The sequence below is a fragment of the Misgurnus anguillicaudatus genome, chromosome 23 (genome assembly GCF_027580225.2).
Source record: "Misgurnus anguillicaudatus chromosome 23, ASM2758022v2, whole genome shotgun sequence".
In the NCBI taxonomy this organism is placed as follows: Eukaryota; Metazoa; Chordata; class Actinopteri; order Cypriniformes; family Cobitidae; genus Misgurnus; species Misgurnus anguillicaudatus.
In genome coordinates this window covers 1,918,479-1,933,009 of record NC_073359.2, presented here as the reverse complement: position 1 = coordinate 1,933,009, position 14,531 = coordinate 1,918,479, and the positions used below count along the sequence as shown (strand labels likewise).

Genomic DNA, 14,531 nt, shown 5'->3' with positions numbered 1-14,531 from the left:
CCCATAGTCCCTTATAATATTTTTCCGTGCTTCATAAATTTTACTGTTGGCCCTGCGATGCATAAACAACACTTGAGTTGGTCATTCAGATCAAAAGCAATGACCCCTTTACAATAACACATACGGCACAGGTGCAACGGTTTGCCCTGCACACCAGTGACACAGTACTATGAATTCAAAAACAATACGGCCAAATGAGGAAAACATCCCACAGGGAACAATTGATAGATTATCTTAACAATGCTTTCGGAAAACTAACCGAGCACGAACGCTGCTGTCCACTGTTATTCAGATTTAAATGATTCGCACACAAAGGCACCAGAAATACATTCAGGGAATCGGTCCAGAATGAAAGAGATCAGGCCTGCATCTACAACACAATAGAGTTAATGACAAACATGCGGTAACAAGCATCAGGTGTGCTGGGGGGTACAAGCAATGTTATATATTTACATTTATGCATTTAGCAGGCGTTTTATTCAGTGCATTCTTATCAGTATTGTTCCCAGGGAATCAAAACAATGACCTCTGCATTCCCAACATAGTGCTTTGTTGCGTTACGGGAACACTTTCAATCATGCATGCACTCATTTGTGGCGAATTTGGCATATAGTTTTGAGTAAAGGTTAAAGTCTCATAGTTTGATTTCAATCTTTATGGCCTTACAATAAATTAATAACAAATTTTTATTACTTTCTATTGCATTTGCGAATGAATGAGAAGAATGGAGAGCAAGTGTGGTCTGATCTGTGCATGACTTACGTTTACATTGATGCATTTATTCAAAATGACTTATCGTTATAATGATCGAACCAATGAGCTTTGCATTGATAATGCAATGCATTAATAAAGTACTAAAAGTATGATCATTGGAACCGAATCAGTATTGAAACATAACAGACGTACTGCACCGTGGCCAAGTGGCGTGTCAGGCTGGATCGGTGACGCATGGCTCCGCTCAAGGTTACTAGAGGCATTTATTTTTCCCTTGGCTCGGACAGCATAGCTTTTACATTCTGTCACCGTGACGCTTAAAGAGAAACGCAGCTGTCCATAAAGTCAAGTGAGAATTCACAGGTGCCTGTATGTAAACCTCTGTGGATTTCATTATGAAATAGACAATTGCTTTATAAACCATCCTGGCAGATCAGTGGGAAAGTTTTGTTATGGGATGTATTTGTATAGGCTTTGAAGCAAAGTACCACCTGCGACCAAACGGGGCAATTATATTCGACTTATTCACGGTCAAAATTCTCTAGAATATAAACATCCTCTGGCATCTATTAAAGAAACACCAAGCGGAAAAACATGCCGCGACTTTGTGGTTTCGCAAGTTGGCCGTACAATTGAAAAATCACTTGTTCAAAGTCGACCAAAACCAGAAAATATTCTCTGAGCGATGTAAATGAGTCCGAGGAAAGCCTCCAAATGACACTGGTGAACCCGAACTGTCTAGGACAGTCTGCATGTCTAGGATGGCCATAAGGAATCCCGAGTCTCTCCAGATCCTCCTGGCAGTCTGTGCAATAAAGTTGTGGGAAGAAGCTGTTTTCAAATTCTCCTCGTAAATTCCTTTCGGCTATTAGCTTATTTGAGGGCGGATTAAAATGCTGCTGGTGAACTTTTTAAACAGAGAAATTGTAGAAACAACAAGAATAACAATCATGCGACTCGAGACGGGTGTGGTGGATTTACAGAAAGTCCCCCTTGGGCAGAGGTCTTCAACCTTTTCCAGGCCAAGGACCCCTTAATGGATAGAGAGGATGATCAGGGACCCCCAGTACATACTTTGTTATGATGGTTACGTTACAAAGATATGTAAATTGTGATTTTTTTTGTAAATACACAATACTTTGAATCGTTTTTTTTTTTCAAATATGGAAACTCAAAACTCTTTGGGTATTTTTTAAGCGCAATGCTAATGGTCTAATCAGATTCAATGAATTTTGCTAAGCTATGCTAAAAGTGGTGCCGCCAGACCGGTATAAATCAAATGTACACCAAAAAAAAGTGTAGTGTCCCTTTAAGGGTAAATAAATAAATATTTTAATAAACCTATTTATGCATATTTGTAGGATGCCTAATTTAAATTTTGTACATATATATTTTGAATTTAAACAATTTTTGGAAGACCACCAGTAATACCACCACAGACCCCCAAGGGCCCCTGACCCCCTGTTAAAGACCCACATTAAATATTGCTTATTAGGTCATTCAGAAAATTTGCATAAGGTACCAAAGTCCCAGTCGAAATAAATGAGTTCACTCGGGCAGCTTTTAGTCCTGCTGGTGAAGCTGCTATCTAGCTGAATAGGGGAATAAAATCTCAAATACTTTTTTTTTTGGTCTGTGCACAGTATACATAGTAGCCTAAAGTACAGAGGTTTTCAGACGTTATGATGCCAAGGACACCCAAATATGATGAACTTTTTGTAAGGGACCCAATTCCTAATTTATGTATTTTTTGCGAATAGTAAGAATGATGCTGAAAGCATTAACCTGAAGAAAGCATTTTCAAGTCACATTTATTTGTACTGGAGAAACTTTCACAATAAATCTTGTTTCATAAAAGATGTACAAGGAATAATGCCATATACAGCTAGGGAGTGAGATAAAGGGGACTGTAATGAAGAAATCACGCTACAAAGACACAAAGCAAATATAAACGATTCTGGAATTTATAAAGAAAGAAACTTTTTTCAGGGACCCTCTAAAACTTTGGGGGACCCCCGGTAGACCCCCTTAAGCTATTCTCAACAAAGCCAAATATTATGTGAATTCAACCTTTAGGAGTACATTGAAAAAACACCTTATGTGTATTCCAAAAGTTGATTTTCAAGTATTTCCATTACTAAACAAAATTACTTGACATATTTAAATATGAAAAGTCATATCAACTGCAAAGCATTTTTGTTTCTTTCTTAGAAAAGATGATAGTTTGTTTATTCTTAAAACTACACATACTTCCCTACTGAAAATTCCAGCTAAGACCAGCATAAACTGGTGGGCTGGTTTTGGCTGGTCTCCCAGCTGGGTTTTAGCCGGTATTGCTGGTGTAGCAAGCTGGTCTAGCTGTGTTTTGGTCGCTTTTTAAGCTGGTCTAGATGAACTTAGCTGGTCAGGCTGGGAAGACCAGCTTAAACCAGCTACTGCCACCTTAAACCAGCTAAAACCAGCTACCAGCTTATACTGGTCTTAGCTGGATTTTCCAGTAGGGTTACGCCCGCCATCCTGATACCAGCAAATCTGACAAATTTCCTTGGTTTCTTCTTATATGTAGACCCTTTACAAACTTCTTTGTCCTTATTTCCATTATCTTCCATTATATACACTACAGTAATAGGAGGTGTTCACATCCAGATAGGCCTGTTTGTTAGAGGCCTAGTCAAGTTAGTGTTCACAATCATAAACTAATAAGAGGTTTAGGTTCACTTATTAAACACAATAGTATGTGGTATTTCTGACCATAGATATATTGATCTATATTGTATTTAATCCAAGTAGACTTAAGGGCAGCCATCTTGAAAAGTGTTGCTGTTTTGTACAAGTTAACCAATTACCAACAATCTTCTTCAGCTATGTCTCTTGATGTTTTTTAATATATATAATTTTTTGCATGGAGAAAATTGGCTATTGATATATCGATATGGACAGCTTTTCAAAATACATACAGCAGACATTATGTTTGACTGTTTCTTGTTTGTAATATAACCACAGAGCTGTTTTTCATTATGATCACTTCAGTTTACAGGCCAAGATGATGAATTAGATTTTTTGGCCTCAGTGTCCGTCTGGGTTTTATTCCAAGGACAATTCAATCAAGATTTGGTAATACAGAGAAGCACAATAACCAAATTCGGCATGCAACTGTTTACTAGTTTGTCTAACATATTTTGAATTAAGGCCATAACCACAGAACATTTGGGGGGGGGGGACAAAACATTTAGGGCTGTATGAATCAATACATACCAGATATCAATAAACATACATCCATCTGTTGCATATAAATTGTACTTACCACAGCTAAAGGCGGCGGGTGTCTTAGGAGTGAAATCTTCCACTCATGTATACATTTACACCTGAGATATTTCTGAAAAGCGAGCTGATGATGATGATGAAAAATTTGTTTTTGCAATGTGCATGTGCAGAAGAAATCAGGAATGAACCTACAATATATAATAAGGCACACAATCCAAGTTGCTTAAAATTATATCATTATATTTACAATATCCCTGCAACGTAATTGGACATGTCTGCTAAAAAAATTAACATGATTCTTTGCACTGATTTGTCTATATTTGCATGTTTAAAACATTTTTTATATTGCCTTGGCTTCTTTTATGTATGTTAACATTTTAAACAATGTTAAAACATCAACAAGTACAACAAAAAACTTTTAGCCCTCCAGATTGTTTTATCCTGGAGGATAAAATATCCGGGCTATATGAAAGATAATATACACATAGCATTCATCATATCATATAAAATATGATTTTGCATGCATGCATGCATAAGGATTCCCTGACATGTCTTTATTGTTGAAGGAGCAGTCTGCATTATATAATCAATGCAAAGCTAAAGAATATGTATGCAATTTGAAATATTGCACCAATAAAAATGGAGAAAATACAGAAAAATATGCACACTTTCTTCCCTACATACTACAGCAGGTTTAAACATTGTACAACAAAATAGGTGGTCAGGGTGAGTGAATTACAGTGGGTATAAAAGAAACCACAAATTCCACATAAAAATGCATCCTCAAAATGTGATCCTGTTTTTCAGTGCATATTTTAGCACAGTATTTGGTAGAAATAAGAACAAATATGTAAACCATCTTGAGGGCATGGTTAACTTTTTATCCAAAAATACATATTTAGTGGAAACAGAACAGTCCATACACTGGAAAACAGATTGAAATATGTTCATGCTATTGTTGAACTCGAGTGAGGTGCATGTTCATTATTCTGTATGCGATGAGTTTTATTATGAGACTGGCAGCATTTCACTCATTTATTTCATTTTCAAAACTGTAAATCACCCAAATTACTTTCGATTTTAGGATTTTTACTTTTTTTTTTTCAACTTTTGCAGCAAATAAGTCTGTGAGGTGTAACCAACTAATCCTGCAGTTTGTAAACAAAACAGGAAATGATATCACAAAGAGGATCCCTGCATGTGCATGGCATTGTTATTATATAATAATGCATTACTTTTCTGTTGTTTATTACATTTTATATTATAATTAAGGACCTAAAGCAACTTAAAGTGCATTAAAGAAATGTTTATATGAACATACTAATGTTTTTATTAATTTTATTCTGCAATGAAAGGTTATGTAGTTTAAACTAGTTATAAAAAGATTTATCCTTCCCCCCAACCTTATTTGTCATTGTTTACGCTAAAAATGCAATTTTTTGATTGAAAACATATTTTCAGCTGGTCTGAACCGTGTCCTCTCTGGACCTGTCCCAAAAACAGCTCGATTTGGTTATCATTGGCCAACACAGGATTATTTATAGACTGTGGGAAAAACTCAAATAATCCTCCTCTTAAGTATAATGAGAAAGACCCCTGTCATGAGAAAGTGATATTTGGGGTCTTTTTCCAAACAAGGGTTCAATTTTAATAAAAAAGTAGTGTTCTCAGTTGGGCCATAAATGAGTATTTTTATCATATAATCTAAATTGTGCAGCGCTGTCAGGAAAGATGGATGATGCTTAACATTAAAAAGTAATCAAAACATCGATTTTAATAGCCACCGTCCCTGTGGAACTAAAACACAGGGGAACGAAACACAAGCGGAGCACCATGAAAAGTGTTTTGATTGGATGCGACTCCCTCTGCTGGTCACACATCAGTGTAGCATACACTAAAAAACTGTATATTACATTTCTGTGCTTATAAGATATTTAAGATATTAACTATAAAAATATAGAAACTACAGAAAAGAAAAGAAATGTTAAAACTTTCAAGGTCTCAAAGCTTTTTTAGTTTAAAAATATATATATTAAATGCCTCGTGTGAAAATATTAGACCAACACAACAGATTTTTTATGGAAAACGTTTGCCTGACAGATCACCACTTTTTTTATTACACTTGAAAAACATGAAACGTTTTAGTATTTTGATACAATCCAAAATAAAGCGTGCAAACAGCTTCAGAGTTTCCAAAACATAAAAGGTCAAATTCGAACAGAAATCTGTGGCTCAAGTGAAAATGTCATTCACTTAAAAGTCCATCCACTTGAAAAAAATAAAAATAAAAATCCCAAAAAAAGAACGAACAAATGAAGTTATCCGACTCTCAGCGGAGGGGCGACTAACACGACTCCATCCCCTCGAACAAACAACATGGGGATATTTCTCTTTGTTGACTGCAAAATCAAAGAGAGAGAGAGATGTAATGCATGTTGTAATGCATCTGATGAATAAAAAACAATCAAAATCTGATCGCTCTCACAGCAGTTACCTTGTAAATTTCCTCATACGTCTCTTCATCGATTTCCACAGTGGTGACCGTCTCCTCCACATCACCCAGGATCATGTTTAAGTGCTGATCGTAGGCGTGCAGTTAGTCAAACAGACATGAAATCAGTCAACACAACATTGTAAGAAGAACTGAATCTCAATTGCAGTCCGCATTTAGCAACATGAAACAAGAAAAAGTAATGTGTGTATATGAATAAACAATTATAATTGCATACATGTAGATGGTCTACTTATATATGCTTGCTTTTTAAGTGCAATATGTAAATGATCAGTGTGTGTTTTTTTACAACTATACAATAACATATCAAGCCTGCATTATTATGTTATCCTTACGTGAGAATACAAAACCAAACTAGTTTTGCATGATCCAGATCACACGATGTCTGCTAAATATTAAAGTCAGTGTAGTTTTTACATTTAAATGTGCCAAAAAATGCATGCAAATAATCTTTTAAATTGTTCTCTGATATCTACACAGAAGGTTTGTGGCTTTATTAAGTGCAAAAATGATCCAGAGTCAGTTTTACATGTCCATTAACAACCCTAGGATTTGCTTTAGAATGAAAGGGGTCATGAATGGTAATGTTGAGCTCTGCTCTGATTGGCTGTTTCTCCTTCAGTAGCTCTGTGTGTGTGTGTAAACAGACCTTATGTTTAAGTCTGTATCAGGGTTTTTTCAGAATGGACCTGTAATAAGTAACTGTAACGTCAATAGTAAAACTTCAGTCTTCAGTCTAACCGCTAGCATACAGCATTAACTAGCATATAGGGCTAACTCAGCAGTCACAACTTTGTTTTAGCATTTTAAAGGCGGAGTCCACGATGTTTGAAAAACGTATTGGAAAAGGAGACGGGCCGACTACCAAAACACGCGTATAGCCAATCAAATCAAATCAAATGCCGGGTTGCGTATGTGTGGGGCGGGTCTATCAACAGAAGGTCCAGATTCTATTGGGGTAGGGGCGTGTTTGTTTGGGTGATTTCAAATATCAACATTGGCTTTCAAACATCGTGGACTCCGCCTTTAACAACTTAATTTAATGTGTAATTCATGTTGGAGGCGTACATCACAAATGTAACATCACAGTTTTTGTTATGTTGAGATTGGTCTGTTTTCCAGCAATCTTTTGTATATATAAATATATTGTGCATTTAATTAAGTTTGGAAAATTTACTGTGTAGTTTAGTCAAAATGACAAAGATTGCAAATTCTGCGCCCTCGCGGCTTGAGTCGGTGTTGCCAGATCCCATTGTTAAAAATCCACTTTAGACGTAGTGTTTTAGTAATTATTGTGACACTTTGGGATATTTATAAAGCAATGATTAGGTGTAGATTAGCGTTATGCTGCGTTCACAGCAGTCGTGGTAAAGGCGGCAAGCGCGGGAGATGTACATGTTAAGTCAATGCAATTCTGCTGCGGCACGGCTTGAATGACGCACGAATTGAGCGTTGCCGTGGGAAAAGCGCGAGTTCCGCGCCGCGTTAACCAATCAGGACCTTCCTGTAGTAGTGACGTGATTACAGGAAGCGAGCCGAGTCTCAGACGAGTCGCAGAAGCCCCTCCCATGACGCGAATTTCCGCGTGAATGTCTCGAATGACTAGAATTTCACGAGCGAATGAAGCAAGTAAACTCAAATGTTCAAGCGTACAACTACGCGTGAATAGCGCGTTTTTGCCACCTCTACCGTGGCTGGTGTAAACGCAGCATTAGCGATATCTATGATGTATTTCTGAAAAACAAGCTTTGAATTTAATTTGTTCTTTATGGCCTATTATTTTTGTTTGTTTTTCGTACTAATATTTGGTAAGAATGGGGGAGGAGAACGTACTGTAAACTGACAGTTATCAAATATGGTTATTGCTGACAGGATAGCCTACTACATTCGGTAAGACAAAAGCAGTCAAAAACTCAAAGATACAAAGATGTAGAGCAATTGGGTTTAAATTTAATATGGCAAATATGTTAACACCCCAATCGTAAAACAGAAAAGCTAATCTCAACAATCTCATTCAATTTAGGAGTTAACCTTTCATTTTGAAAACATTCATAAGAGCAAAGAACTAAACAAAGTACTTGTTCATATAATATTGATTATTTAAAAAATATTGCTTACTTATTGTTTCATTTTAATTTCAACATTATTTACGTTAGTTTAAATAAAGTTTGTTAAGTGTTTATGTATTTTTTGTTGTTGATTTTAACACTTCTTTCTACCTAATAGCAGTACATCTCTACAGTCTACACACACAAAAACATGTTAAACTGCATGTGAATCTTTTACACACACTGTATTACACTTATATGGTAAGTTACTATAGACAAAAACAACATAGATTCTTGCATTAAACCTTAAGTTATTATAGCAATAACAGCATCTTGGTAAGAAAAGTGGATGGCTGTGGTGTCATGTCAATGTAAAGATCAGTTTTATAAGTTAAGGGTTTATATGGAAAATATATAATATTAGATATTAAAAGATGTAATGACGGAGTGGTGTATGATCTCACGTGCAGTCTGCCGCGCAGCTCTCTGTCATTTCTCATCTTCACATAAATCCTCTCATCTAAACTCAGACGGATCAGATCCAGAGGCTCTTCAACTGTGTTTGTGGCCGGTGGCTGCAAATATAAGTTTTTATGCATACATACTAATAATATAATACAAATCACATTCATACGTTCATGATCGCATCTCCTGTTTAAAAGCTGCACAGAATCACAACCGTACTTAATTTAACTAAACACTATAGTAGCTATTGCCGATAAAAAAAATCAAATTTAGATTAGCTTAAAAATGCTTAAACTATTACACTTATATCTAAAACAAAATAACAAACCTGCTCCACGTCGTCCGCCATCTTTCAAAATTACCCACAATGCTTTTCACCGTCTGCTTCACAAATCATTGGGCGGCAAAATTTGGTTGACAAACTGTGTGTTGTCCTGCAAGCGGCGCTCTGTGATCTATAAAACCATCCATTTGGGCAACTATCACACTTTTAGCTTTTTTTGGAGACATTTAAACACTAAAAACAAGTGAAATATACTGTTTATAGTCAGTAAGATATGATTCAAATCATATAAAGCTCAAACAAAAGGCTTGTTCGACTTCATGCGGCGCCGCAAGAACTGACAGGCAATGACATCACAGTACCGCGAGAGCAGATTCCTTAGAATGATTTCTCGAATCGGTCTCGCGGTATTTTGATGTCATCAGCATTTCGGATGAAGTCAAACAAGGCTGAAGTAAAAGGTTACACGTGACCAAGTTTATCAGCGGATTGAAAATAATTTATATCTAAAAAAATATCACTGAGTAACTTTTTATTGCCATTTTAAAGTCATGTATTTCTGCTTAAACTGTATGTTTCTGATGTGACTGGCTTAAATTGTAAAATAAAATATTTAAATTATTCATTAACACTGGTTAAAATGCTTTATTAATAGGCAATTGACAAAATTTGCATTTGGTTTAGTTTTTTAATACACATATTTGTGCATACATCATTTTATGTATAAATCTTATATAGTAGAAATGTTTTGGTATGAAGCTTGTCTGATAGTTTTGGTAAAGCATTTGCATTACATTTACAGTCACATATTAGATGATCTTTGAAAGTCTCTACAGCATGAACCTTGAATTGACAAGAGTCATTATTTATTCTATAACTGGATGGATTTTATAAGATTTTATAAAGTATGTTGTACATTAGCTATACATTAACTAGTCATTGTCATGCAAGTCCAAGTTTGCCATCAACGTCATTCAAACTAATATGTTATCAGAGGCGTGTTTGTTAAGGTCATTTCAATATCAACATTGGCTTTCAGAGATCATGCACCCCACCTTTAATTGTTAATGTTTATGATAGTTTATTCTGGGGGAGTAATGAATTTAATGAACTGTAAATTAAAGAACACATAATTTGTGGTTTTTAATTACATTGCTGTAAGATAAATAAGATACAATCAAGCTGATATAAAATAAATATTTTATTTTAATCATAATGCCAGTTATCATGATCATTGCATAGGAAATACGTTTTTTATCCTAATACCAATTATCACGATCATTTCACAGGGTTTGTTGATATCCATAGTATTACAAGTAACCAACGAAACAAAAATATTTTTAAGTATAATGCATTTAGTAAAATTATTTTTACACCAGCAGAAAACAGTCATGGACGGATATTAAAAAAATGCAAATGTAGTACTTATACAGCTGGAAAGTTCTAAAAACAGACATATTTACTAATGCAGATTATAGTATAGTATTAAAAAACTGAAATATTATCTGTAAAACGGAAACTTTTTAGTAGTTGAGTACTGTTGTAGTTATTCTTTTAACAGGATCAGTGCAATTTAACATAAGAATTATGAGGTTTTCAGGCTTTGACCTTGTGATCTTTGTGTAAAAAAATATTGTGTGTAACTGCACAACCCACTGTGCTGATAAGTATAAGGAAATGTACTGCAGGTAACTAACAAAGACAAAAAAATAATGGCATTTTAAAAGCTGCACCTTATCCACTTACTGTAAAATTATGAAATGTGATAAGGTTTTAAGGCACCATAATAAATTGAACGCACACAGATAAATCCATAAAGTCATACTTGATAATAATTATATGACCAGCACCTGTAAGTGCTCTTAATAGGTTGGCTGATAAATGATACTAATAAGGCACATTAAAGGTATTGCGGAGGATTTTCTTTTTCCGGGTGGATCATCAAGACTATTGGTCCTCCTAGTTGTCAATCAGGAGTGTTGCGCAATTGCATTTTTTTTTAAAAGTGAAGAAGGCGGTTCTTTTCTAATATTTGAGAAAATCCTCCGCTTCACCTTTAAGAGAAGATCCTTGATTGAGATCAAAAACTGGGTGAGGTGGATTTGCATTTTCTGGGTTGAAAAGACAGGGGTACAGCCCTGGGGCTGGTGCAGGTGGTAGCCCGGCTGGTGCAGGTGGTAGCCCACCAGGAGCAGGAGGTAGAAAGAGGTTAGGCTGGAATCCTCCAGGTGGGCCTTGCCACGGAGCAAACTGCTGGACGAATGGAAGAATAACCAGAGGGAATTTGATTTCTGGATCTGAGGCAAAGCGCACATCCAGATAAATCTGAAAGAGAATAAAAATGTGAACCACGAAAATGCAAACAATTGTATGCATGTAAAAACTAACGTATAACTACTTTATGTAAATTAGGAAATTAAATCTAAAAATATTACAGTAAGGAAAAAGAAATAGCACCTTGAGTTCATACTCCACTTTAATTATTCTACAGTTTTCTATAGTGACATCCATGTCAGGTGGGAGCTTTAGGTCTATTGTGACTTTTTTCTTTTCTCCAGATGGAATGCAGTCCTTGGTCTCTTTGACTATGTCTTTATATCCTCTATTAGTACTTTTCCCAGCAATGAAGGTCTGATGTTGCTTGAGGCTGTATTTTAGCTTGACATCACGAGATGAAGAGTTGTCAATGTCGACAAAAACTTTAATTTGCTCACCTTGCAGCAGATATTCCAAATAAGTAACTTGAGACCATGTCAATATAAATCATGAAAATGCTGACATTGCACTTGAGAGATACATTTGGTTTGTTTTATAACGTTACCTTGCATATAGCCCGATTTCTCAGTTGTTGCTGTAATTGAGGTTTTTCCCGAGGCAAAGAATTTCAACTTCTTGTCTTTAGTGCCAACTTGTGGTTGCAGTATAAAACAAAACAACAACATATTTATAAGAGCGCATTAAACCCTTTAACTATAGTACAGTTATTATACAACATTTCTATATGGGCTTTTGAAACAAAATTTCCACCAGATGTAGCCATTAAGCCACATATTGAATTCATAGAAAGAAATCAGAACATTTAAGTATACAAGTTGAGTCATAATAAATAAAGTGAAATGACACAGAGAATATCTGAAAAATAAATAATCAATAAATGTAAATCTGCACACTTCCATTCACTCTGTGACCCTCTTGTTGAGAACTGCTATTTTAACACAAATATTATGAATTCATACCAGTAAATGATCATTGGTGCCATCATTTCTTAACACGAAGGTCAATTCTGTTGATTTAGTAGAAGCCATCTTCCAAGGCCTGTTTAGCTTTACTTCCAAACTGTACTTTACCCATCCATGACACGCTTTAAAAGATGGAGGCATATTCCTGAAATTAAAAAGCACCAATGGTCAAATTCATGTTTTTACATTTTCTTTAGTGTGTAAGTGTGTATTAGTACATGTTAAGCATATGCAAAAGGTACAAACCCCAGAGTAAACGATGACGCGAGTTATTACATATTGTTTTTTTCGATATCAGCGCAGCTAACTTGTCAAGTTTCTTAAAAATTGAAAATACTGCACACTCGTGGTAAAACAGCACAGCTGTGCATTATTTTCGAATAATTTAACAGCACACCGTGACTGAAACAAGAATGGGAATGACACCAACTGACTATTGCATCATTTCACTTTGCATGTGAACAAATTCTGTGATATCACTCACTTTTGTGGCAGCTGAAATCTGAACGGAAAAACATGGCACCCTGGCTTCACAGTTTGCCCATCTGTGAATAATAATACAGGTATGAGTTTACTTTTACTCTATAATGTAAAAAAGTATAAATGTTATAATATCAAATACAAATGCGAGGGGCTATTTTAACAGATTATAATGGCTGTATTTTATACAGTTAATTCTAGAATCATTTTATATATCACTGAGTTTCGTGTAATGTACATTACTGTGGACATGCATCTAGCAATAGAAAAGACCCCTACTTACAAATCTCTCCACTTATAAGAGTCGTATTCTTTTCTACTTGACCTATAGAAATTAGAAACAAAAAGCAGTGGTAAAAACAAAACAGCAGCCCAAAATGCACGGGTTCGAACACAGAGATTCAACAAAATGTATACCAGTTTTAATGCACTGTAAGTCGCTTAGGGATGCTCCAATTTGATATTTTGCATCATATCGGGGCTGATCCGGGCTTTTTTGGCTGGGTCGGATATCGGACTAACAGGACGATCCAATTCCGATACTGTGTGTTACCCGGGGTTGTTACTGACAAGTTATATTCTTAAAATTTCTTAAAATATTCATGTAACTCTGTCTTTCGCAGCCCCCACTAGCCTAGCCTAGCACAAAGACCGGAAGCCAATGGCTCCAGCTAGCACACTGCTGCCAATAAGTGACAAAATATCATCTGACTATACAAATCACAACACATAAATAGGAAAATGTTTGCGTTATTTTGTCACTGATAGGGGCAGTATGCCAGCTGGAGCCATCTACCTCCAGTCTCCGTGCCAAGCCAAGCCATCGGGGGCCGCGTCAGACAGAAAGGTATGTATGCACTTATCTAACTCTGGGGGATACAGTGAATAAGCTTAATTCCCAAAATGTGGGCGTGTTCCTTTAAAATCGAGTTGACCTAATACTGTTTAAAAGTTTTATAAAAACAAATGTTTGAGGAAGTCTGAGGCGAGATGATCACATTCAAGGCTAGAATGTCCAGATCTTTTTGATTTTGCAATTGAATCTCGTAACAGTGGACTGAGTTTCTTACATAACCATAACTCCACCCCCTTTTGCGTCAATTCTGTACCTTTGGTAAATATCATCATAACCCGGAACTATGAGAACAGCAGATGGGGAGTTTTCATGGAGCCGGGTTTCCATTAAACAGAGAAAGTCTAAATTAAATTATTTATTGGATCGCTTTTGGATATAAGACTGCGTATATTTTGATGACCACCCAATATGTTTAGCTTTCGGATCCCAAATAATCCTCGAGTGGTTTAGTTGAAAACACTATCCATTTCCGGTTCTTACGAATGCCTCTGTTTATTTTTTTCTTTGCGCACATTTTTGTCAGATGAATTTCAGCAATGCTTATCACTGGACTGACATCATGTATTCACGGACGTATAGTCACCACTGGTTAACACTGCTGTTAGTCTTGTTTGTTTACGTATAAAAGTTACAACTTAGGATTGCACACACGCTACATATTTTATAAGTG

General features: G+C 35.8%; 2 protein-coding genes across 2 annotated transcripts; both read right to left on the bottom strand.

Annotated features, from left to right (window-relative positions):
* Positions 1-5,314: 5,314 nt before the first annotated feature.
* LOC141359542 (U6 snRNA-associated Sm-like protein LSm3) lies at positions 5,315-9,550 on the bottom strand. Its single transcript, XM_073862171.1, has 4 exons — positions 9,332-9,550; positions 9,010-9,113; positions 6,473-6,575; positions 5,315-6,377 (listed from the first exon to the last, which is right to left on the bottom strand). The coding sequence occupies exons 1-4, from the start codon at positions 9,350-9,352 to the stop codon at positions 6,297-6,299; spliced, it is 309 nt and encodes a 102-aa protein (XP_073718272.1). The 5' UTR covers positions 9,353-9,550; the 3' UTR covers positions 5,315-6,296.
* A 919-nt stretch (positions 9,551-10,469) lies between these two features.
* Positions 10,470-12,234, bottom strand: LOC141359540 (arrestin domain-containing protein 3-like). Its single transcript, XM_073862168.1, has 3 exons — positions 12,108-12,234; positions 11,744-12,000; positions 10,470-11,611 (listed from the first exon to the last, which is right to left on the bottom strand). The coding sequence occupies exons 1-3, from the start codon at positions 12,226-12,228 to the stop codon at positions 11,312-11,314; spliced, it is 678 nt and encodes a 225-aa protein (XP_073718269.1). The 5' UTR covers positions 12,229-12,234; the 3' UTR covers positions 10,470-11,311.
* Between the last annotated feature and the right edge of the window lie 2,297 nt (positions 12,235-14,531).